This window comes from Prionailurus bengalensis, chromosome B2 (genome assembly GCF_016509475.1).
Source record: "Prionailurus bengalensis isolate Pbe53 chromosome B2, Fcat_Pben_1.1_paternal_pri, whole genome shotgun sequence".
In the NCBI taxonomy this organism is placed as follows: Eukaryota; Metazoa; Chordata; class Mammalia; order Carnivora; family Felidae; genus Prionailurus; species Prionailurus bengalensis.
This window is the reverse complement of record NC_057349.1, coordinates 68,011,993-68,039,263: the sequence shown is the minus strand read 5'-3', so window position 1 is coordinate 68,039,263 and position 27,271 is coordinate 68,011,993. Positions and strand designations below refer to the sequence as shown.

Here is a 27,271-nt window from a genome sequence, read left to right as displayed (position 1 = left end):
CCTATTATTTTCACTAAACAAATATAAGACATAGAACTAAATACCATAAAAACAATAAAAACTGTTCAATGGTTGCATAATTCTCAAGAAACCATAAAATTCAGGGGTGCCTGGTGGCTTAGTCAGTTAAGCCTTTGACTCTTGATCTTGACTCAGGTCATAATCTCACAATTTTGTGGGCTTGAGCCCCACATCGGGCTCTGTGCTGGCAATGCAGGACCTGCTTAGAATTATCTCTTCCCCTCTATCTCTCTTCTCCTTTCCTGTTTGCACTCTCTCTCAAAATAAATAAACATTAAAAAAAAGAAATTATAAAATTCAGAAGAAAATATACTGCGCTGTATAATAATTATATGATGCTTTACACCTTGAGCATTATAAGAAAATTATAATCAAAATGGACATAGGAAGTCGCTAAAAACACTGAAATTTACATCAGAGGGAACTATTTACAATTCAGTTCGGTTATTCTATGATCATTTCCTTTTGATACCATATTACTATTTGTTTTAGTTTGCCTATCATACAGATCATGCCACTACTAACCAAAAACCACTGATGCATGTACAAAATACTTAAATTTAAAAAGCTACACTCTTATGCATAATATATGAATTCTAATTAATCCATTACTTTCCTATTTTCCAACCCACTTTAAAATTTATTGTTACTTCTCCATTCCTGTAAATCAGAATATAATATGGTGTCTTGGTTCATATTTTATTAGACAAATTGTATTTTCTCAAGCTTGGGAATGTTTCCCAGGGTCTTATATTTTAAAATATCTGATTATGGAAACTTTTGAAAAGCAAAAAGTACTTTTTTTGCCCTCAATTACAACTCAATTCAAATGTAAACTAAACTAAAATGAATTAGGAAAAGAGAATTCAGTGCTTCCTCATAAAATCACAAATTCAACTTTTTTTAACCTCTTATAAAACACAAAATCCATTTCAAACAGCCAGACGTATATCTCTGTAAATAATTATGATAGAAAACCGTATTTCATCCATCTTTATCATTAAATTCTGGTATTGCCCCTTAAGAAAGATATTATTTTATGTAATTAAAACAAGACACTTTTATCACCCATCACAGTGACAAAAATTAAAAACCTATAATGTCAAGTTGTTCTGTTACTGAGACTATAAACTAGTAAATATTCTGAGCCAGCACTCAGTATACACAAGGATATTTATTGTACTACTGTTAAGAGAAAAAATGCAAACGACCTAAATGCCTATCAATACAGAAGACAGTTTAATAAACTATGCTATATATGAATTACAGAAAGCCATGCAGCAATTAAAAAACAGTAAAGCTGGGGCACCTGGGTGGCTCAGTAGGTTAAGCCTCCAACTTCAGCTCAGGTCATGATCTCATGGTTCATGAGTTCAAGCCCCACGTCGGGCTCTGTGCTGACAGCTCAGAGCCTGGAGCCTGCTTCAGATTCTGTGTCTCCCTCTGTCTCTGCCCCTCCCCAACTGATATTCTGTCTCTTCTCTCTGTCTCTCAAAAATGAATAAATGTTCGGGGCACCTGGGTGGCTCAGTCGGTTGAGCGGCCGACTTCGGCTCAGGTCATGACCTCGCGGTCCAGTCCGGAAGTTTGAGCCCCGCATCGGGCTCTGTGCTGACAGCTCAGAGCCTGGAGCCTGTTTCATATTCTGTGTCTCCCTCTCTCTGACCCTCCCCTGTTCATGCAATGCCTCTCCCTGTCTCAAAAATAAATAAAACGTTGGGGCGCCTGGGTGGCGCAGTCGGTTAAGCGTCCAACTTCAGCCAGGTCACGATCTCGCGGTCCGTGAGTTCGAGCCCCGCGTCAGGCTCTGGGCTGATGGCTCAGAGCCTGGAGCCTGTTTCCGATACTGTGTCTCCCTCTCTCTCTGCCCCTCCCCCGTTCATGCTCTGTCTCTCTCTGTCCCAAAAATAAATAAACGTTGAAAAAAAAAATTTTTTAAAAATAAATAAATAAATAAATAAAACGTTAAGAAAAAAAAAATTTTTTTAAAAATGAATAAATGTTAAAAAAAATTTTTTTTTTAAAAACACTAAAGTGAGGGGCACTCAGTTGGCTCAGTCAGTAGAGCACGCAACTCCTGATGTTGGGGTCATGAATTCAAGCCCCACATTGGGTATTGAGCTTACTTAAAGAAAAAAATAATAAAATAAAAACAGTATAGTGAATCTTTACCTTTCAAGATGGACACCTAGGGTCCCTGGTATTATATGAAAAAATGAAGTCGCAAGACATTTGTAGAGTACAGACCTTTAATGTCAAAAAACACAGACAAAACTACATTATTTCTACAAGTTTAAAACTGCAAATAATAGTAAAAGAAGTATACACACCAAAATGATAACAGTCTCAGTTTCTAGATAGATAACAAGCAGGTTGTGGTCTTGGGTATGTCAATTATATCTGTATTGTTGTTGGCAAAAGAATGTATTCTGTTATGAGTGATTAATTTTAAATGAAGACAATATAAAAAAAGTTTCAAAAAAATTTATAGGGGTTGACAAAGAATATGAAGAATTTTTAAAAACTTCCCTAGTAACAGTCCAAAAGATCAGACATTTCTTTCTTAGTAGTAAAAAAAAAAAAAAGGAAAATGATTATTATAAGTTTAAAATAACTTTCCAACCATGTTCCAAAATAAATTAATCAGGATAAAAGAGAAAAGATATTGAAGAAAGTAGAGCATAATATTTATCTGACGTGGCCAAAAGAATTCATAAATTAATCTTTTAAAAACAAAAAATATAGAAACATTAATATTTATTATTTCTAAGTGATGGCATTATAAATGAATTTTCTCCTTTTACACACTTCATATTTTTCAAATTTTTCAAAGGATAGCTTTTGGTTGTATAATCAGAAATAAGTAATCTTTAAAATACTTTCATCTGGGGCGCCTGGGTGGCTCAGTCGGTTAAGTGGCCGACTTCGGCTCATGACGGCTCAGGTCATGATCTCGCAGTCCGTGAGTTCGAGCCCCACGTCAGGCTCTGTGTTGACAGCTCAGAGCCTGGAGCCTGTTTCAGATTCTGTGTCTCCCTCTCTCTGACCCTCCCCCACTCATGCTCTGTCTCTCTCTGTCTCAAAAATAAATAAACATTAAAAAAATTAAAAAAAAATAAAATACTTTCATCTAAAAATATAGTAAATTCTATGAAAACTCAAACTGGTGCTATAAGTGTATATGTGTACACAAGTGTAATAGTCTCCCTTACATAGTCAGACTTGATCAACCCTAAGGCCAGAAAAAAAATAGTACACAAAATCACAACATGGAGATTAAAAAAGGACAAAGTACCCAAATTAAAACACTAATAATTATAGTGTTGATCTAATACTAATAGATATAAAAAGAAGCACAGCTTACATTTTTTTCACATGTAGAAATGATCTCATCACTACCAAGGTGTCCTACCACATCCTCCCAAGCTCTTAACAGAAATAGTTTCAGCTATGGTTTCATCTTCCCTAAAAAAAATCCTTTCTCACCATTGTCATGAGTATTTTTTGTAGCAGTATTTTAGGTGTCTCGGCTCATGAAGCTCATGACTATACCAATCTCACCATTTCTAAACGATTTTATATCAATGACTTTACCTAGAATTTATATTTGGAGAAAACAATTTTCAAAAGAAGTAAATAATATATTCATAGTTCAAATTTATAATGAAGTTATTTCCTGAATTGACATTCATTGGGCATCTATTAGAACAGGGCAAAGTACTAGGCTTTGAACACACAAGAATAAAGCCAGAGTGTGTACAAGTTACTGAAGGAGAAAGACAAGTAAACAGTATGGTACAACAACACTTAAAGTGCTAATACAAAGTATTCACAGGCAAGGGGACTAATGGTGACAGGGCAATGAAGAATGAGGCCCAGAACAAAGGAGATCCATTTCAGTGGAGTATTAAAAGATGAATAGAATGAAATTTAAAGTGGTGATATGCTACACATTCCAGGAAAACAAAACAAAACACCAATGTGCTCTACCTATCAGGATTCAAACTACTTCCTAAATGTTACGAATTACTGCCACTTGAAATGCATTAGTCAACTCCATTAAAAAGCTACTTTTCATTCTTTCATAAGGGTAGCACTATGAATTTCTGATACAGGTCATACTCTCTCAAACAAAAGATACCAAATTATTAACCAACAGCAAAATAACATTAAAAAAATAACAACCAGGGATGCCTGGATGGCTTAGTTGGAAGAGTGTGTGATTCTTGATCTCAGGATTGTAAAATAATAAATAATATAACCCTTTAAAAACAGTAATAATAACAACCATAACCCAAGCTTTGAATAGCCCTACTGGAAAAGGAGAGGATCCTTTTACAGGTCATATACACCCCCGACCTGTATTTGGCAATCTGCTCCCAGACCGTCAACAGATAAGCAGCACAGACAGCTCTCAAGACAGGAGACTGATCTTTGGCAAAACCAGGCATCCACCCGGGGTGCTACTATCCCCATACACAGCCCTCATATGAGCCAAGGTAGATCTGGAACCTAAGAAGCTATATTTCCAGTCTGGTCAGTTGCCAAAGTATCTCATTCAAAGTATCCAGGAATAAGGGCCAGCCCAGCGCCCCACGCCAAAGGCCAAGGCAGCAGTACTTTCTGCATGCAGTCCCAACCCAGAGGTGACCTGTACACATTCTTCTACACCTGCTAATAGCCATACAAGAATTTGTTCAACCCAATTACTATTCAGACTCTAAACTTACCAGTGGCAACCCAGCAACTGCAAATTCCAAATCCTAGGAGGATCATATTTACAGGAGAGAGCACACTGGTCTATTGGGAAATAACTCTAAGTACAGTACTGTGAAAACAACACCTTCTTTACAATGTAGAAATGATAATATCAAAGTACAATCTTGCATACATTGCAATAAAATAATCCATCTAAACCACCCAAATTTTTAAGAAAAGTCCGGGGGGGTGGTGACTAAAAGCTAAGGGGAAAACTCAGCTTCCTTGATTGATTTTCCTCACTAAAGAAAAATCTCCAAGAAATACACCATAGCATTCTATTATTCAAGAAACCATTTTTTAAAAGGTAGAAGACATTGAAAATAAAAATACCAACATTGCTTTAATACATTTCATTATTTAAAGATCTCAAAACTCACATGAAACACTAAATACTACATTTATTCTCTAATAATAGCAAAAAAGATCCAATAAAATATAAAAGGATATCACCAATTTAGTGGCAGAAAGACATGGATATACAAAAAGAGTGTGTCAAAAATAAAAAATAAGTTTATTCAAACTACTGGATTATGGGAGGAAAAAATCTTTCAATATAAATTTCTATAGGGTGGGTGCCTGGGTGGCTAAATAGGTTAAGTGTCCACCTCTTGATTTCAGCTTAGGTCATGAGCCCAGGGTTCTGAGAATGAGCCCTGTATCAGGTTCCACGCGTGGAGCCTGCTTAAGATTTTCTCTCTCTCTATTCCTCTGCCCCTTTCCCGCTTGCATGTGTGCATATTCTCTCTCTCTCAAAAATTAAAAACAAATAAATGAACAAATAAATAACAAATAAATTTGTATAAAGCTATAATTAATATAAATTCATAAATCCTATTTGGTGCAAAAATATTGAAATCATGCTTTTAAATAATATTCTTAGAAAAATAAATACATAATTCATAGCCATTATGTAAAAATTAAAAAAATTTTGTATTACCTGTTATATATAACATCTCAACAAAAACATATTTGTTTTGGACTACAAATGGACCCTCATCTACATAAATCATCAAGCAGTTAAGTGGGGCTGCAGCAAAGTGTTATGGCAGCATCTAAGGATAATTACTCTTCTTTTTCTTAAATTCTTTTAAAATGTTTATTTACTTTTGAGAGAGAAAAAGCACGCACACATGCACAGGGGAGGGGCAGAGAGCAGAGGAAGACAGAAGATACGAAGCAGGTTCTGTGCTGACAGCAGACAGCCAGCCCAATACGGGGCTCGAATTCACAAACTGCAAGATCATGACCTGAGCCAAAGTCAGACGCTTAACCTAATGAGCCACTCAGGTGTCCCATATTTACTTTTCTTTATAAGAAGCAATAGTCACAGAACCTAAGAATCATAAATCCCAGGGGCACAAATGAAATTTCCTAAATCAATTTACAGAGATGAAAATACATTTAACTTTCAAAGCCTTTCAAAAAAGAGAAGAGGAGTTAATTTCATTTTTGAAAAAATACACAGACATACATACAGGCATACAAAAAAAATACTAAACTATCATCTACCAAAATGCCAACAATAGTGATTATCTCTACATGGCAGAAATATGAAGAATGCTTACTCACCCATTTTGGTTACACAGATTTCCACAATGAATGAATGATAATTGTGTAGAAGGTTAAAATAGGATTGATTAATCCACAAGATACTCTATAAACTAGATTCAACAGAATTCTACTTCTAAATTTTGTAATGAGTAATGAGTACATCATTTTAATAATTTTCAATAAATCTTAAGTCTCCACCAGAATGTGTTCTATTCTTCAACTCCTCCATGACACATACAACGTGTTAATAATTATTGTACAAAAAACTGCATTTTTACAATATTTTGATCACCAAGAGTTTTCTCAGTATTTGGCAAAAAGTTTTACTTACACAGATTTAATATAAAAAAAGAGAAACAACTGAGCCACACAATTGAGTCATCTGGATACCTTTGAAAAAGTACTGACATCTATGTCTCACCCTCCAAGATCTCAGACATAAGGGTTTAGGCTGTGGCCCAGACATCAGGATTCTGAAAACAGCCCAAGAATGTATTTCTTCACTTCCAACAGTAACAAATGGATATTAAATCACTTTCATGTTGATACAGCAACTATTTGGAAAGTCACCCCAAATTCTCATTTATATTGCAGAGAATAAGGGAAATACTTCACCTTGTCTTATTCAATTGGGGGAATTTTTTTTTAATTTTTTTTTAATGTTTATTTTCTTTTGAAGGAGAGACAGAGCATAAGCAAGGGAGGAGCAGAGAGAGAGGGAGACACATAATCTGAAATGGGCTCCAGGCTCTCAGCTGTCAGCACAAAGCTGGATGCAGGGCTCTAACTCACGGACTGCGAGATCATGACCTGAGTCAAAGTTGGATGCTTAACCAACTGAGCTACCCAGGCACCACAGGAAATTTTTAATATTCAGGTTATAACTTTAATTAGCTGATTTATTCCCTTAAATTTTATTTACAGAGTAATACATTGAGCATCTGGTATCCAAAAACAAATACTGCAGCTTTGATGAGGAGTAAGTACAGATAAACACATCCTCAGTTAAAACATATATTCATTTCTTCCCTTTTTGTTCATTAATCAGTTTCTTGTAGATATATACACACTTGAGCAGAGGCCAATAAAAGGGCCCTTTGCAGAATTCTTTTACGAGGAAAACTTCTGTAAAAAACAACATCACTAACTTATGTGTATGTGCCTCATAGTTTATGCTTTTATATATTTCTTGGGCAAAGCCATCTACACTATCCTTGTTAACAAGTCAAAGATTCTATAATCATGTTATTATCCATCAAGGTTCATCTAAATTGTCAATATGATATCAAAAAAAAACAAAAACAAAAACACCTCAGGAAAGAAATCAATTAAAAGACATCTAACTTCCAGTTAGACAAATAATAGTCATTGGAAAATGTCTATAACACTAAAGGCATGGTGGAGGGAGGGGGAGTGCTGGTTTAGAAGTTCAAATACTAAATAGAGGATAACAGATACTTAACTCTATACTAATAAACAATATGAGATAATTATCTTGGACATGTTTTCAAATAAGTATCTCTTTATGGACTCTATGGCAATCTCTCTATGGCATCACTTTTTTTTTTATTAAAATGTAGTAGATATGCAATATTATATTAGTTTCAGATATACCACAGTCATTCAACATTTATTATGAAGTCATCACAATAAATCTAGCTACCATCTGTCACCATACATATTACATATTATTAACTACATTTCCTATGCTGTACATTGTATCCCCATATCTACCTTATTTTTGAATGTTTGGCAGGGTTTTTTTTAATTTTATTTTTTTAATGTTTATTTATTTTTGAGAGACAAAGAGAGACAGAGTATGAGCCGGGGAGGAGCAGAGAGAAAGGGAGACACAGAATCCAAAGCACACTCCAGGCTCTGAGCTGTCAGCACAATCTGACGAGTAGCTTGAACTCACGAATCGCGAGATCATGACCAGAGCCGAAGTCAGACACTCAACCAAGCCACCCAGGCGCCCCACGAGTTTTTGTTTTTAATTCCAGTACATTTAACAGTGTTACATTAGTTTAAGGTGTAATTTAACAATTCTATGTATTACTCAATGCTCATCAAGATAAATGTAATCTTAATCGCCCTCACCTATTTCATTCACCCTTCCCCCACCTACCTCGCCTCTGGTAACCATCTGTTTGGTCTATTTTATAACTGGAAGTCTACACTCCCTCTTGTAAAATAAAGAAAAATTCTTGTATTAAATTCATACAAAATAAACCAGATTAAAAATAGGTAACCTTAAAAATCCTAACAGTAAAATGTTTTGAAAGGCAACAACATGATTTCTGTAGTAAATTCATTAAAAAATAACTATATAATACTACTAATAACTATTATAGCTTCCAATTTGTATCAGTATGTTTTTTTTTATTTCACTAATTTTTTTGTATGTTCTATTTAGAATTTAAAACCTTCAGTGTCTCACTTAAAGACAGTCATACAACACTCAAGAATGAATTGAAGATGACTCAATAAAACTACTACAGCAGGCCACCTGGGTAGCTCAGTCGGTTAAGCGTCTGACTTTGGCTCAGGTCATGATCTCAAGGTTCGTGAGTTCAAGAGGCAAATCAGGCTCTGTGCTAACAGCTCAAGAGTCTAGAGGCTGCTTCGGATTCTGTGACTCCCTCTCTCTCTACCCATCTCTCTCTCTCCTTTCTCTTTCAAAAAATAAATAAAAGATGCCTGTGGCTCAGTTGGTTATGTGTCCAACTTGGACTCAGGTCATTATCTCATGGTTCCTAAATTCAAGCCCCACATCGGGCTTTGCACTTACAGTTCAGAGCAAACTGCACTGACGGGTTCAGATTCTCTGTCTCCCTCCCTCTCTGCTCCTCCACTGTATGCACTCTCTCTCTCTTTCTCAAAAATAAATAAACATTTTTTTAAAGGAAAAAAAAATTTAAAAAAAAACCACTACTACAGCAAAAACAAAGGACAGGGATAGTCCAAACTGAAACGGCTCCTGTGGGAAGGGATATGAGAGCTTTTTATCTTTTATTTTAAATCATTCTGGGGAGCCTGGGTGGCTCAGTCAGTTAAGCAATGGACTTCAGCTCAGGTCATGATCTCACAGCTCGGGGTGGTTCAAGCCCCACATCAGGCTCTGTGCTGACATCTCAGAGCCTGGAGCCTGCTTCAGATTCTGTGTCTCCCTCTCCCTCTCTCTCTCAAAAATAAACATTAAAAAAAATTTTTTAAATAAATCATTCTGATGCCCTTAGTGATATATAGAAGCAAAAGAGCAAAACTGGAAGAGAAGACAGGTGACCCTAGAATCTAATCCAACATATTTATACATATATTCAAAACATTTTTGCACTCTTTTAATATGTACTGAAACTTCCAAAAATACAGTATCTCATAAATTGAAAAACACTGTCTTTATATAGAACCCTACCAAAAGGTGTTCATCGTTTTAGGAAAAAATATTACAGAGCAATGCTGATCATGGTATTTGAGTCACCCAGTTAATATATGTGTATGTTAGTCTGATCTGCAGCAGCTGCATTCTTGACTATTCTACACATGGGTATTAGCATCGCACTACTTTATCCTACAGTACAGGAGAAGCTAAGTCTTCACATACTGAAATACATGTATTAATATATAAATCTATGTTTAAATTTACATATTCATAATATACATATTATAACCTATTATTATGTGCATAACTTAATATTACTTTCATGTTATGTCACTATGTTCATTTTTTATTTTACATATGTATATACATATATAATACATGTGTATATATATTCACACACATATATATATATCTAATTTCATTTCAGTGTGGTAAATGAGGTATCACAAATCAATTGTTTTGAAAAGGGGGCACCAAGTCTGACAGAATAGAGAATTTCTAGTATAACAGTAAAAGAGAATGGGACTGAGGCCAGAAAACTGACATTTTAAAGGAAGAATGAGGAACAAAGAGGGAGAAATAGAAAGGTAGAAAGTATCTTGGGAGAGAGAACTATGCCGAAGGAGAAAGAAGTCTCTATAAGAGCTCCACCAAATGGCTCAGAAGAGGCTGATAACAACTGAAAATAAACCAGAAGATTTGAAAATGGGAATGTCACTGGTAATCTCTGAACAGTTTCAGTATAGTAGTTGAGACAAATGATACTGCAGTGAGAAAACGAGTAAACAGAGGAAAAACAGAAAGAGCTAATGAGAGCATTCTCTTTCAAGAAGTTAGGATAAGGGAATGAGAAATAAGACAAAAGAACAAGGAGCATGGCAGGATCAAAAGGAGGAAGAGTTTTTGTTTGTTTCTGGGTTTTGTTAGGCTAGAAAAGACTTCTGAGAGGTTCATTCAAATTTACTAGATATCAAGGCCTGACTTTATTATATATGCCTAAATACAAGTTTTAAGAAATAATACTCTTTTACAAACTGAAATGTTTATAGATGATGTTATATGATATCTGGGATTTGATTCAAAATAATCTGGAGGGGGAAGTAATTGTTATAGATCAAGAAAAGGTAAAATAAAATTAGCCCTAAATTGCTAACTGTTGAATCTGGGTGATGGGTACATGGTGGTTCTTGGCTCTTCTTTTCTTAATATGCTTAAAACTTTCCATGATGATTTTTTTAAGAAAATTATCTCTAAAATATGCTCAATTATTTTTCATTTTTATATATAACTATGTGCTATTCCATTAAATGTCAAACAGATGATACTGATTTTTATCACAGCATATTTTAAGGTTTTTCTTAGGAATGAGTATACATTAATTGTTTATTTATCTCAATTTCTCAATTTTCCATGTGATCACAGCAATTTCATATTCAACTAGATGGAAAAAAGAGGTGAAAAATAGATGAAAGCTGATTCTAAGGCTCTGGGCCACAGAGTTCACAAATCTATCCCCTAAAGGAATTCTATTTGACAGTATCCATATTATACCATTTTTAAAAATGCTTATTTTCTAATCACAGCTTTATATGAAATGTGTTTGAAATTGCCTCTAAATTTATAAATTTTATAATACTGATAGAAAAAATGAATTCTGAACTAAGAGCCATAGGAATTACCTTTTCAGTGCTGCCTCTAATTTAACTGTATAACCTCATCAAGTCTCTTAACCTCTCTAAACCTATTTCCTCAATTTTTTTTTTAATGTTTATTCATTTTTGAGAGACAGAGCATGAGTGGGGGGGAGGAGCAGAGAGAGAGGGAGACAGAATATGACGCAGGCTCCAGGCTCTGAGCCGTCAGCACAGGAGCCACCCAGGAGCCCCAGTTTCCTCAACTTCTTAATGAGGAATTGGAATTAAATTAACTCCGGAGTAATGTCCATTTCTAACTTTCTAGACTTCTACATGTCTGCTCTACAGGAAACCTGAACACCTCCACAACCCAAGCAGACAATTATCTAGACCAGCATTTCTCCAAGTCAATGGACCCCTGAAGATCCCGGAGACTGTTACAGAGTCAACAAGATCAAAACTATTTTCATAATAATACTAAGACACTTGCCTTTTTCAATGTAGTTACATTTACCCCAATTATGTAGAATCAATGATAAGTAAAACTACTACCACTTTAGCCAGAACCAGGACAGTGATCACTGCCCCCCCAGTAAAAGAATGCTGGTTTCACTTAGGTATACCTCTAAGCAATAAAATTTATTAATTTTAGTACATCTTGATCCTAAATACATCTTTTTAGCATTCTATATGATGAAATAGGAATTGCACATAAAGTATTTCTGCTGTAAGACAAAATATGATGGCTGCCTCAAGGAAAATTATTTGTCCAAACGTCTGAGTTGTAATCTTCAGGAATTGGTTTTTTGTTTGTTTTGTTTTGTTTTGTTTTTATGGAATACCATTGTTACTGGTAAGACTGACTAACCTTGGTTATTCAAACTTGGGTTTTTGGCAAATTTGGGGTTTTGTTTTTGTTTGCTTATTTTTGTGTTTTCTGTGGGTTTGTTATTGTTGTTTTAAGTTTATTTATTTTGAGAGAGAGAGAGGGAAAGAATCCCAAGCAGGCTTTGCACTGTCAGCACAGAGCCTGATGCAGACCTCGATACCATGAACCATGAGATCATGACCTGAACCAAAATCAAGAGTCGGATGTTTAACTGACTGAGTCACCCAGGCGCCCTGGGTTTTGTTTGTTTTTTGAGTAAAGCCTGTCATTTCAGGGAAAGAGACTTACAATATCTGTTGACAATATTAAAATTCAAATTAAAAGCAGAATCTTGGAAAACTTGTATCTACCACCTTGAACATAATAGCTTATGCTGTTCAAGTTTAAATAGTTAAACAATTTTTCTGATAAAATCAAAATATAATTTTTTTGATATTACAAGATATTACAAGATCTACATAATTCAGCAAGACAGTGTGTTTCAAATGACCAATACATCAGGTTATAAAATCATGCATGGGTAAAAGATTCATTCATTCAGAGTGCAAAATACACCAACAGATTGTAATATAACAGAGTGCAAAAGTTCACTAGTATGGTTTAAGATTCCACTTTGAAACTTTAAGAAATTACCACCTGCTTAGTTTGGATGAAGGATCAAAGAATATACACAATTATCTAAACAGGTTATGTTACTACTTCCTTTCCCAAGGATATATTTGAGTGAGGCCAGATTTTCTTCATAAACAGTTCAACCAAAAACAACATAATGCAGCAAAAACTGAATCCAGTTATCATCTATTAAATTAGACATTATAGAGATTTATAAAAAATATAAAATAGTGCCACTTTTTTCACAAATTTTTGTTTTGGAAAACAGTTATATTTCTTTTTGTTAACTTTTTTAAGTAATCTCTACAACCAACATGGCGCTTAAACCCACAACCCCAAGATCAAGAGTAGGATGCTCTATCGACTGAGCCAGCCAGGTACCCTGCAAATAGTTCTTTTTCATAAAATGCCATTTTCTGTTAATATGTATTTATTAAATATTATTTTTAAATGGGTTAAATAATTTAATTTCTAAATTTTAATTTCTAACACAGTAAATAATGACAGCTATAACCAAACAGATAACAAAATCTTTACAGAGTCCTCAATAATTATGAATCTTTAAAGAGTCCTAAAACCTGAGATCCACTATTCTACATAAAACTTTACAAAATCTTTTGCTAGGCTGCTCACATTCGCTACTGAGAGTAGGGGAGGATGAAAGAAGACACATATATATTATATAACCTTTGGTAAGTATTATAATAGAGGTATAATTCCAAAAAGTAAATTTGGGAAAACAGTTTTGAAAGATTTAATTCAAACAGGTCATGAAAGACAGGTAAAACTGACTAAAGGTCAATCCATTCCAGACAAAGGTCTGTTTGAACAAGAGTAGAAAGGAGGGAGAATAAGGACATGTCTAGGAAATAGGCTAATGGGGCTAGAGCCTGGCACAGTGGCAGAAGTTTGACAAATGCTGCAGTAAGCCAAGAGATTAGGCCACGGACGGCTTCAATCCCACAATAAAAAGTTTGGACTCTAAAATGTATTAACAAAGGGCTAACTGGGACTCTTATTCAGCAAGAGACTATTACAATCAAATTTCTACTTTGAAATACAACCATAATGGATATGCACAGGACAGACTGTACATTGAGGAAAAGGACCAAATTCAGGGAGACATGTATGGAAGAAAAAGTAATGAAGCCTGCATTCAGTCAGAGGGAGTAGAAAGTGAAGGATGGCCTTCTAGAAGCAAAACAGGGTTTGGCAAGTGAACAACTATGATAAGAGGGAAAGGGTGAGTTAAAGTGCTGAACTTCAGGGGTGCCTGGGTGCTCAGTTGGTTAAGTCCGGGTAAGTGATCATGATCTCATGGTTTGTGAGTTCGAGCCCTGAATCAGGCTCTGTGCCTGAGACTCACAGCTCAGAGTCTGGAGTCTGCTTCGGTTTCTGTTGTCTCCCTCTCACTCTGCCCCTCCCCTGCTCGTGCTCTGTCTGTCTGTCTCTCTCTCTCAAAAATTAACATTTAAAAAAAAATTTTTTAAAGACCTAAACTAGAATAACGAGGTAATAGGACTGTCATAAGGGAAACAGAAGATCCAAGTTTCTCAGGGGAGGTGGATTTGATGGGAATTATGAAAATTTGAGGTGTCTTGTATAGCATCAGTTCAGAAATGCTAGTCAAAATGATACAGAAAGAGATTCGGGGAAAATTTGCCCTAAAAATAAGAATTGGGACCACGGGATTAATATAATTATCAAAAATAAGAACAGGGGTGTCTGTGTGGCGCAGTCAGTTGAGCGTCCGACTTCAGTTCAGGTCGTGATCTCACGGTTCGTGGGTCTGGGCCCCGCATCGGGCTCTGTGCTGACAGCTCAGAGCCTGGAGCCTGCTTCAGGTTCTGTGTCTCCCTCTCTCTCTGTTCCTCCCCCACTCGCTCACACTCTGTCTCTCTCTCTCAAAAATAAAGATTATAAAAAATAATAATTAAAAAAAAAGAACAGAGTGAGTAGAGTTTAATATGGGACTCCCATTTGGGAGTTTATTGGACACAAACAGTAAAGGCACAGGCAGAGAAAATTAAGCAGTAAAAACAAAATAGGAAAAGTCAGAGTCTTCACAGAGGGCATGACCACAGAAGCTAAGAGAAAAAAATTCAAGGAGGATTAGTTGGTCAATAGCTGAAGAAGTTGGAAAAGAATAATGACCAAAATGAGGCCACTGGATCTATTAATTACTAGGTTACAGAGTAGTCTCTGTTGAGTGTTTAGGGACAGAACACAGATTACAATGAATCTGGGTTCATGGCCTCATTAGCATGGTATTAGGTACAGGAAATAAATATTTTATCCAGAGCTACATTAAAGTATGTTTTCCAAACAACAGTTTGTCTGCTTTTCAACTACAATAATTTTTTAATAAAACTATCTCTCTAAATTTAACTGTTATTTTCAGACAATTTACTTCAGGCCACACAAAACACTGATTTTAGCATTAAAGCAGAATACTATCATTTACCTAATAAATTTTATGACACACAAAGAATTTACAAAAAAAAAAGAATTTACTATTATATTATATACTGAACCTCAATCTACTGCTTAAAAGAATATTATTCTTAGTAGATAAGCCTACCAAAGGACATTTTAGTACAAATCCAAAAAACAGCATTTATTCAAGAAAAATCTCTATTACCCAATCCCTTTTTATTGGTAATATCAAACACAATATGAGACCAAATTTAATTTAAGCATATTTATATGAAATGTGTATTTAGCCAGACCTATGTTTATACAACAATAATATGTGAAATATCCATATACATTAGTACAATCTAAAAAACAATCATTTGTTGAAAAAAGGATTCTTCCCCTTACAAAAGAAATCACTAATGGAATACTTTAAATAAATAAGAAACTTTCCCAGGATAATATGAAATTACAGTTCAATTCTTTATTTAACTTACACAAAGCTTTACAGGAATACATTTGTTTAATTTTTTTTTTCAACGTTTATTTATTTTTTTGGGACAGAGAGAGACAGAGCATGAACGGGGGAGGGGCAGAGAGAGAGGGAGACACAGAATCGGAAACAGGCTCCAGGCTCTGAGCCATCAGCCCAGAGCCTGATGCGGGGCTCGAACTCACGGACCACGAGATGGTGACCTGGCTGAAGTCGGACGCTTAACCAACTGCGCCACCCAGGTGCCCCGGAATACATTTGTTTAAAGCAAATTCATGAAGTATGTAATCAAAATGGGCAGTGAAAGGATTTAAAAACTGTAAAGGTGGAGGGCACCTGGGTGGCTCAATCAGTTAAACAGCCAACTCTTGGTATCAGCTCAGGTCATCATCCCAGGGTGCTGGATGGAGCCCACATCAAGCTCCACACTGAGTATGGAGTCAGCTTGGGATATTCTCTTTCTCTTTCTCTCTTTCTCTCTCTCTCTCTCTCTCTCTCTCCTCCCTCCCTTCCCCTGTGTGGCTCTCCCTGGCTCGTGCTCTCTCTCTCTTAAAAAAAAAAAAAAAAAAGGCAAACTTATCAGTAGAATGTATCTATGAGATGCAAAATTCTGACTGACATATTTTTTCTGGGCTCTAAAACATCTATAGTGAAATCTGTCATATGCTTAAACCCAGGCAATTCCCATCTTCCTCGCCCTCCCCACCTTCTCAATTTGCCATGGAATACCCAGTGACTAGTTCTACACTAAGCACTCATCTGTTTTCTCCATCATCTGGATGGCCAACACAAGATATAGTTTTGTTCGAAACCTCAAGCAAAAGGATTAAAAGATACATAAAATCATCTACTCTCATCTTCAAGCCAATAATGATGGACAGGAAGAGCAGAGAACTAATACATTCCTCCTCAAAACACATACACATGAATACACTTTGTTCTTCCTCAAAATACCAAAAGGATAACAAACAGCAAATCATGCCCACAAACCAAAACACAGTTGTTTCATCTAATTTTAGAAAAAAAATAACAAGGAACTGGAGAAAAGTTCTCTCTGGAATAACTCAATCCTCAAATCAAGGAAATTCAAAGAGCACAACATGGAAAAACCAACAGCCTCAATTCTCCCCTTTGGGATACTAATTCTATCAGCCCAAATCAAAATAAACACTATGTTTTTAGAAGATCCCAAAAAAGTCTGAAATTTCTCTTTTTCAAAAAAGACAAAAAAAAAGCCCACTCAGAGAAGTATCAGAGAAGATACCTAAATGTACCATTTCAAGCACAGGTACTCTATGATTTACTCCAAACCTGTTTTATTTCTTTGTACCGTATGCTTTTAAGACAAGCTTATAAACATATTTGTTTCTTAAAAAAAAAAAAAAAAAAAAAAAAAAGACCCAATTATATAATTACACCCGGAAGTATCCTTTATTTAAAGTCTCATAGCCAGGTGTTTCTTATTTGATTAATTTGCTCAGTCCTAGACTATACAGTTAGTTGTTCCTTTTCTGGAGGCTGTGAACAAGACCCAGTCTAACTGTACTTGAAACAAGTAGTCTCAAGTAATGTGCAGATGTCTCACAAGATTTGTTTAATCTGAGTAAAATCTTGTACTTCTTTTCCCTGAAACCTTCAAAAGTAGAAAGAAAATATAAATATAATCTAATTGTTTTTGGTGGGCAGTACTGCTCATATACTAGGGACCTTCATACCGTCTCTTTAAGAAGAGAAACCCGTTTTAGTAATCCTCAGGAATTTGTCCAAAATAAAAGACATGGATTTAAACTTGTACCCAGAATTCAGGTTAACTAGGTAAAACTAGCATTAACAAAAGACAGTTGAGTAACCCCAAACCGCAACAGATGTATACAGAAATTTAAAGTGTCTTTAAAAGGACTTGGGGAGGAAGGACAATTATTTCACAACAGCCTTACTTCTATGAACTGTTACTATATTATGCATGTGTTCTGGTTTTTTTGCTATCAAGAGTTCAGGTGAACAGGAGGTAAAAGTTCCATAAGGCAAAGCCCTCTTCTTGAGAAAAAAAAAAAATTTTTTTTTAATTTCTTTTAACTTAGTCATTAAAAGATTTTTTTCAGGGGCATGTGGGTGGCTCAGTCAGTTAACCACCCGACTCTTGATTTTAGCTCAGGTCATGATCTCATGAGTTCATGAGTCCATGAGCCCTGCGCTGACAGAGACTGCTTGGGATTCTCTCTCTCCCTCTCTACCCCTCCGCCACTCATGCGTACTTTCCCAAAATAAATAAAAAATTTTTAAAGTAATTTTCTATGAAAAACATTTACTCTACCAAATCAAGACCACCTAATTTCAGAAACCTCATTAAAGCACTACAATATATTAATAAAAGGATTTTATGCCAATGGACCTACGTTATGTTTCTCATTGGGTTATATGGATCATCAAAAGTTCCTAAGGGGAGCCTGGCTGGCTCAGTCGATACAGCATGCGACTCTTGATCTCTGGATAGTGAGTTCAAGCCTTATGTTGGGCATAGATATTACTTTAAAAAAAAATAAACCCTCCTAAAATAACTGTCCAATTAAATGAGAAAGCGAATGAACTATTTTCTAAGCATGTATAAGACAGGTAGTCTCAAGTATTTTTGAGATGTATCACAACTCTCAAAGTTATTTAAATTGTACCAAGGAAATGCTACAAATTCCCAAAGGTTCTAATCAATGCCTTATTTATTCTCCACTTGCTGCAACAAACCCACAATCCCTCCTTTGCTCTGTTCCAGCCCTGGGAGGATGAGCCTACAGAGATCACCACTTAGGCTCCCCAGCTGGGTTCAAGCAATGCAAGCCAATGAACAAGACCCAAAAGAGGGAGGAGAGGTCAGGAACTTCCCCTCCCTCCCTCCCTGCCAGTCAGGCCTGCCTTAAAAGCCACAGTTCCCTGGGGCCCTCCTCCACAATTCCAGCTCTCAACTCTCAGCTCTGGTAATCTCTGGAGAATTAAGGGCTTCTCACCATTGCTATCCCCTGAGTGCTTCTTTCAAGCACCCCCACCCCACCCCACCAACCCCCCTCCACTTCTTGTTTGTTCTCTAACCTCGGTAATCTGTTCTTTTGTACCATCAAGGATAAAATCTCTTTCCTGCTAGGAGCTTGCCTGATGCAGTTAACAATACCGAGTCTGGTTAGTCCAAAATAGCACATTATCTAAAGAAATCCAATTTTAAAAGTTTAACAAGGTCTTAAGATATAACAAGGTCTTAATACAAATGAGTACTACTTATTTGTAATATTGTTATTTCTATAATTGTTTAAAAATTAAATATAATCAGCTCACTTCCAAATGAAACTGGGTAAAAGCTGAAAAACTCACTGCAATTAAATTTAGGTGTGAAATTCAACACTGCACTGTCCTCCCAAGATAAATGCCTATAGGCTGCAAATAAGCTTAACAGGGAAAAAAAATCGATGAAGGGATTCTGGTAACTGATATTTCACTTCCTTATACCATACACTGTCTGGTTAATCCAAACAATTTTTTTGTTGTTATTGTTAAAGCCCTCCCTAAGCACAAGATGAAGAAAAGTTTTAAACCAGTGGTTCTCAAATTTTGGTGTACAAGTAAATTCAACGAAGAAATATGTCAAAATACTAAGCCCAGGTTCCACCCACACCTCCTGACAAGTGTTTCTACCAGTTCCCAGGTAATTCTGATGCACACCTAAATTTCAGAACTTCTTAAAACTGGCCAACTTCAAGATTCCACCCAAATCTCCAATACATTTTTTTCTCTTTGACTGAATATTTCACATTAAATATTGTCAAACAGGGGCGCCTGGGTGGTTCAGTCAGTTAAGCATCTGACTTGGGCTCAGGTGATGATCTTGCAGTTCATGGGTTCGAGCCCCGCGTTGGGCTCTGTGCTGACAGCCTGGACCCTGGAGCCTTCTTCAGATGCTGTGTCTCCGTCTCTCTCTACCCCACCCCTGCTCACTCTCTGTCTCTCAAAAATGAATAAACGTTAAAAAAAAATATTGCCAAACAAAAAAGTTTTTAAAGCACAGTCACAATAATAATGCACACTAATTATATACCACTGTGAGATATGTTTCACATGTATTATTATCTAATGTGGTTCTCACAAGAACCACACCAGGTAGGTGATATTGCCCCCATTTTACAGATAAGAAAACTGAAACCCAGAGAAACTAAGTAATCTGGCCAAAGTAATGACCAGTAAAACCAGGATCACCTCTGGTCTGCCAGTCCCTCTTACCTATACACTGGACAAGCTAGTACTTGTACCTAAATGCAACTCTGGAGCCTCAGGACTGTCACAAAAAGGATTAAGCCTAAGGGCCAAGCAGTTAGACAAGCAATAATCCTCCCTGTCCACTCCCTCCCCACAACAAGCTCTCCTGACTCCCCATCCCTCCTCACTCACCGAGGCCTTCCACTTACATGGTATGCTATCACACTGTGGTAGAACATCACAAATCTGTGTATATATCAGCACTCTTTCTACTCTTACCTACTGCATGCTAAGTATCTCCAAACTCCATTTCCACCAAGTACTGACTGTGAGCCTGAGTAAATTTAACATCTCTGTGCCTCAGTTTCCCAGTCTATAAATTATGGGTCATAATACCAAGTGCACTAAAGTAACATAGTGATTAGCTGAGACAATGTACATAAAGTACTTGCTTGACATAGTATCTCTCTAACACATAGCAACAGCAACAACTCAATAAACAATAGCTGCTAGTCCAACATATCAATCGTAGGTCCAATTTATTTTCTCCCAGCTTTGTTTCCTGAGACTGAGATAAAAAATGGAACATATGCTTACTTACCAGGAGTAGACGGGTAACAGTGTTATAACTCAGTGTTACAATGCCAGGCATAAAATATTTCAGAGTAAATGAGTCTTTGAGTAGCCATCAGATTGTACTACTTGACAACTATTTCCCAACTTTAGGGTCAGGCCCGTTGATTACACACTAGTATGAAGAGTCTATAATTAACTTAATTCAAAACAACGATAAAATGTCACTCAGCACAGGGACTTGGTGTTAATTTATCACTGTATCACCAACACTTAGAACAGTGCCTGGCTCATAGCAGACACTCAAATATCTGTTAAGTGAACGAAGGCATAAAGGTACCAATGCAGACACACCTTAGCTCATTAGTGAATCTTTACAAAAAACAAGCATAATTATCAAACCAGTATCAATGTGGCAAGTAATAAAAGTCATTTTCAAAATTCCCCCAGAATATTTTTCTCCCTTTTTTTTAAGATGTGATACAAACACACACAAAAATCCAAGCAGGTAATGAAATAAACATATTTTTGTAAGTGTTCCATCCTGGGTTCTGTGTCCTAGAATTAGTAGACAGTTCAAGTTTAGGTTGCTTCAACACTTCTGGATGCTACAAGGTCTCCATCTTATAACCATGTTTGTCTAGTTCAGGTTGTAACTGATTGGAGAAGTCATCCTCTACACTGTCATCATCCCAATTATCCTCCGAGACATGTGCATCTGGATCTTCATCTTCACCTAAACCAGCCCACTCTTTCGCAGAGAACTCCTTGAACTCCTCATCCTCCTCCAAGAGACCCAAGCCTACAAGCTGCTTTTTCTCTGACACTGTGACCCTCCCCACGAAAAATCTCTCAGGCCTGGAAGAAAGTTGGAACTCTCACACTTCCTCACCAAAGCCACCCAAGCTGCTGCTGCATCTGAAGCCGGCCTTACCATAGAACTCTCCTTTCTTTCTTAAAACAGATGTGTGTCCTTTAAAAACTCTCCAACTAGAAAAGTTAATTACTAACCTCAGCTGCATGTGCTCGCTTCGGCAGCACATATACTAACCTCAGCTCCATTAATCTACTAAAAATGTTAAAGTAGTTCCATAATAATGCATCATGTTCATCTCCTGCTTTATATGAAGAAAAAAAACCAAAACAAATCTAGTAACCATTTAACAATTATCACTCTAGTGATGCTGACTTTTCAGAATTTCTGGAACCATTCAAACTGAAGCCACAAAATGAAGTCACCGCTAAGAGGGTGACACCAACTAACACCTAAGAGATAAGAGAACTGTGATCTACTATGGGAATACACAGACAGAAGTTCCATTCTCACCTATTCTTCTAGGCAGCCACCTATGTATCCTTCAACAAGTGCTTAATTTTTTTGTCCCCACTTTCTCATCTGCAGAGTAGGAGTAAGTTTATCATATCTACTTCAACAAGTTGTTTTAAGGACCAAATGTACACAAAATGATTTCCAAAACAATAAAGTGCCATACAAATGTAAGTTGTTAAATTTGATATAAACTTCAACAGATTTTAAATGGATGTTTCTATTTATCTTTCTTTTTATGTCTCTGCCACTCTTTGTATTTGCTAGATCTGCCAGTACGCAGAAGAACCAGTTTCTGCCTAGCCAGGTTTCAAATATACTAGGCCCTCAGTAAATATTTGTTGAAAAAGATGTTCATCCAGGGGCGCCTGGGTGGCTCAGTTGGTTAGACATCTGACTTCGGCTTAGGTCATGAACTCACGGGTTTGTAAGTTCAGGCCCCGCATTGGGCTCTGTGCTGACAGTTCAGAGCCTGGAGCCTGCTTTGGATTCTGTGTCTCCCTCTCTCTGTGTTCCTCCCCCACTCACACTCCATCTCTCTCTCTCTCAAAAATAAATAAAGATTAAAAAGAAAAGATATTCATTCACATATAAGAGAAATTTTAAAATTCTGCTATATGCAATACCATACCTTGTAAAGGCTAAGTAGCAGGTTACTTTCAAATAAAATAACAAGTGACGTAACTTATATAAAAGATGCCTGTGGTTTTCTCAAAAGCACCGCCTTCCTTTGTGCACATTACTCAGCCTAGATATAAATATTCACCTATGTGAATATCACCCAAAGAATGTACTTCAGTATTGTGGTTTCACTGGATTCATGCTTTCTGCATTGAAAAGGACTTTCCTTCTCTTTAACACTAGCAAGATTTCTGAAGATGCCAGATTTTTTCTTCCAGTTTTACATTCTATGCTTCAGCATTTACAGGGAGAACTTTTGGTGGACTAGTGGTCACTTCTCAAACTACCAGGTCATTCTTACACTAAATAAGAAAAAAAGTTTAGGGGCGCCTGGGTGGCTCAGTTGGTTGAGCGTCCGACTTTGACTCAGGTCATCATCTTGCGGTTCGGGAGTTTGAGCCCCGCGTCGGGCTCTGTGCTCACAGCTCAGAGCCTGGAGCCTACTTCAGATTCTGTGTCCCCCTCTCTCTGCGCCCTACCCCTGCTTGTGCTCTGTCTCTCTCTGTCTTTCAAAAATGAATGAAACTTTTTTTTAAGTTTATTTTTGAAAACCAAACATGCAAAAATATTCCAACACTTATATTTTAAGATTATTAATAATAGTCCACTAAATTTGTCAAATAAAAGCATAACTTTTAAATGGTAAACTTCCTGGGTCCTCTGAATATTATATAATGCCTCAAAAATCGAATTTAAGCTTATTTAATGTTAGTTCTTGATTATCTACACACACACACACACACACACACACACACACACGGAGATGTGTTACAGATCATCCATTAATAATTTATATTAAGCCCTTGGATGATGGTTTTGTATTTACTGTTGAATATTAGTATCCTTGAGATGCAAAATTCCTAATAGTTCAAACCAAATAATGAAATATCTGTAAACACACTCAACTCAGCTGTCCTACCATTTTTCTTCTTTCTCATTTACCCAAATACAACTACATTCTTCTGTTGAAAGGACTCCTACTTTGCTACAAAAGATGGACTTTGAGTGCTCATTTTTGTCCTTTATATCTATTATAGTTTAAAGGACATTCCTGAAATAAACACAGGCCATAAAAAAATCGTCCTAATAGTACAGGTGACAATTTAATAATAATTTGAAAACAAGCCCCCAACACCAGGATTACACAGTTAATATCTGAAAGATAGCTACTGTATTTATGGGCAATGATCTTTCTCATTTGAAGAAAATATAAAGTTTTATCCTAAACAGGAACACTATACTATTCATTTTATAGACAATGAAAACCAGTGTTATTAATTCTAATTCCTATGAACCCATCAAAATAAAAAGTGCATAGTATGTATAATACTCTAGAATTTACATCAGAAATGATAAAGTGGGGTGCTTGGGTGGCTCCACTGGTTGAGTGACTCTTGATTTCGGCTCAGGTCATGATCCCACGATTGTGGGATCGAGCTGCATGTCAGGCTCCACACTGGGCCTGTTTAAGATTCTCTCTCTCTCTCCCTCTGCCCCCCTTCTCCCACTCACGCACATACTCTCTCTTAAAAAAAAAAAAAAAAAGGAAATGATAAAGCAACACATTACTGTTCAAAGTTGTCAACTTAAAAATGACAAAACAGAATTCAACATTAGTTCCAGAGCCACATTCATGACCTATCTCATTCACACTCCTGTGTGCTTTCTTCAAGTTACATTCTTTAACACAATACCAGTTCTGCAGGTTTATTTGAACGGTCTACCAAATGAACTGAGATCAAGGCAACCAGGTCCGATGGAAAGGACAGGGGTTTCATGGTCAGAAGACTTAGGTGTGAATGCAGACTTTGTTCCTCTGAAGCTGTAAGACCTTGCACAAATATTTAATCCTCTAAGCTTAAATTTCCTCATGTGTAAGAGGACAAGACCACCAACCTTGAAAATTATTTTGTAAATCAAATCCCTCGGTTTGTGTTCTGATTATGGCAGATGCTTAATAAATGGGTGACTATCTTATACAACTAAACGGCCAGTTCACAAATTATTATAAAGTGCCTCATTAAGGGGATCACAAACTGTATGAGATTTATTAAAGCTGTAATACCTTTTTCAGATGAAAATGTTTTAATATACAGAAATGAAATATTCAGAGGATAGAAATCTTTTTAAAACTGACATTTTACATACCAAAGTAAAGCTTCAATGATCAACGGTGAAAATTGGTTAATTTTTTTTTTATGTTTGTGGTACTTAGACTTACTCAAACCTCACATGCTCAAAAATCTTACAACTCTATGAAAAAGGAACAGTACTTTAGAATCCAGAGACAGCCCAGTTATCTAAACAATGGGCTACATGATACACCACAGTCTCCAGGCAAAGTCACAACAGGATGAGAAAAGAGCCTTCAGCCACTCTCAGATTTCCTGCCCACTGTTATTTTAAAACTCGATCATATAAACATAAACAGAGGGGAAAAAAATCCACTTCAAATGAGCCCCATGGGTTATGATTTGTGATCTGTTTTTAATACCCTGCATTAATTTATATTAAATACTGCTATAGTTCATTACATTTTTCTTGCTCACATTTCTGGGCACTAATGAATAATATATGTATATTATAGTTTTATACAGTATGTATTTAGAGTTTTTAATCATGATCATCTTTTCTTAAAGTCATTCATCATTTCTGTTACTCCCTTTTTAAAACTTAGTTTTGGAAAACAAAAATGTAACTCAAACTGGGAGAACAATAAATAGTATGTCACACAGAACATACAAACACAATGGGCAAATCTGCTTAAGACCAAAATGACTTCTGTTTACCACTGTGCATCTAATTCTGCACAACTTAAAATACTCAAAACGAGCTGGATATTTAAAAGTCAATGAGTTATTTTGAAAGGTTGCATTGTTTCAAGCTCTGGCTACAGCCCAATTTGTAATGTTTCTAAAATTAATGATAAAAAACACCAATGTAATTTTTTCACTAAACAATTTCCAATTGTAAAACCACAGCCCAAGATACCCATGAAGTTTAGTTAATTTGTACAGATATGCCGTTTTGCTGCCAACCTTTGTACCGTGACCATTACCAGCCCAAGTTCAAGATTCACATTTTACGGTGTGAACAGAGTCAACTGAATCTTAAGAATTTTTAAAACTCTCAAACCCTGACTATATTTAGATACATTGGATCTACACCACCAGAGCATAACACCAAATGAAATTTTTATTTAGCATGTACAGCAATCTGTGAAGTTGAAATAGTGTTCCTACTTGTTCACTAATATCTGTAGATTAGGATACAAGCATTCCTCCACCGCAACTTTATACCGGAAAAAGTGTCACTTGTTTTCTTAAATTGTATAGAAACAGTATTTCTGACACGGGTGTTCTAGTAACAACCCTACCAAATTATTTCCTACTTAAAATCCCAATTTTGAGCATTTTAATGGTTTTAAGGGGCTTTTGAACATTAACAAATATAAAAAACTCTTGTTCAGTAGTACGCATATAAATTAACATACTCAAAATACTGGACAACTTAAAAACTAAAACCACAGCTTTAGACAGTCCCAACCTGGTCTCCTACCTGGTTAAACTATTAATTTAATATTGGCTGGCACCTGATCCTCGTATCTCAGAACAAACGGCTCCATTCCTACACTGGATTTTAAGCTTGTTGACTTAAAAGAAAATTATCACGGAGTGTCCAAGTCAGAATGGGACACCTGAGTGCCCTGCTTCTACCTGGGAGCTAGAGAAGATACACAAAGGTATCTTGGTGACGATAAACCCATGAAAGGAGACTCTCATTGTCCTGTGGAAATGAGAACCAGCCCTGGCACTACTGTGAGTCGCCGCCGCCGCCGCCGCCCGGGCCCACCCATCACCTGCTTCACCCACACGCGTCCTCGGGAGGTGAAACCAGCCGTCGTTCCCCGGGCTGCCCGAGGAGGCCCCGAAGCAGGGCCCGCCAGGGGAAGCGAGGCCCTGACGCTGACGCCCCGAAGCAGGGGCTCAGGGTCACTCACCGGTGCGGACGCGAAGGCAGGTGCGCGGCGGCGAGGCTACCTGTGGCCGGTGAGGTGAAGGGCGGGGTGGGAGGTGATGAAGTTGAGCGAAAAGGCCGACGACGTGAACGAGCTCAGAGTCGCGGTGGCGGCGACAGGGCGGCGGCGGCGACCGGGCTCCGGCTCGCTTCCTGCTCGGACAGATCCCGGGTCCGTCTCCGCCCGCCGGCCGGCGCCCCGCCGAGTCCCCGGCCCCAGCGCGCGCACGTCACGGCTACGGAGCGCCCGAGGGGGCGGGGGCGCTGCGGGCCGGGGCGGGCCGACCGGGCGCGCGAGCGCACGAACGCGCGCTCCGAGAGGGGGCGCTGGGCGCCCGCGGCCGCCCCGCCCCTCCGCTCGCCCCCCGAGGGCAGCGCAAAGCCTCCAGGGCTCAGGTGGGCGTCCTAGGACGCCGGAAGGGGCTGCGGCGGAGCAAGCTTTCTATCCCGGTTCGTCCCGCTGCGACCCCGCCTTCTTCGCCGCGGGGGCAAAGCAAGTTCTCTCCGGTCTGGATGCGGTGACTGCGCACTCTGGCAACAGCAAGAATCAGTTCACGGAGAAAGTTGTTCAGGGCTAGGGGCTAGGACGCCGCGTTTCGCTAAAGGGAAGGCGGGAACAACACAACGTTGTTGCGAAGGGAAGATCACTGCTGCAAACTAGGCTCCAGTCTGAGTTGCT

At 37.4% G+C, this 27,271-nt stretch overlaps 2 protein-coding genes across 4 annotated transcripts in view; both read right to left on the bottom strand.

Moving 5' to 3' along the window:
* Positions 1-26,811, bottom strand: part of MYO6 (myosin VI) — a 147,702-nt gene extending 120,891 nt beyond the window's left edge. For all 3 annotated transcript variants that reach the window (XR_006298975.1, XM_043591857.1, XM_043591856.1), the window contains exon 1: positions 26,576-26,811. The gene's annotated coding sequence lies outside the window, so the exon portion shown is untranslated. The remainder of the gene's footprint in view (positions 1-26,575) is intronic.
* On the bottom strand, positions 20,168-21,629 carry LOC122490486 (26S proteasome complex subunit SEM1-like). The gene is made up of 2 exons (XM_043593178.1): positions 21,579-21,629; positions 20,168-21,442 (listed from the first exon to the last, which is right to left on the bottom strand). The coding sequence occupies exons 1-2, from the start codon at positions 21,627-21,629 to the stop codon at positions 21,176-21,178; spliced, it is 318 nt and encodes a 105-aa protein (XP_043449113.1). The 3' UTR covers positions 20,168-21,175.
* Positions 26,812-27,271: the final 460 nt, after the last annotated feature.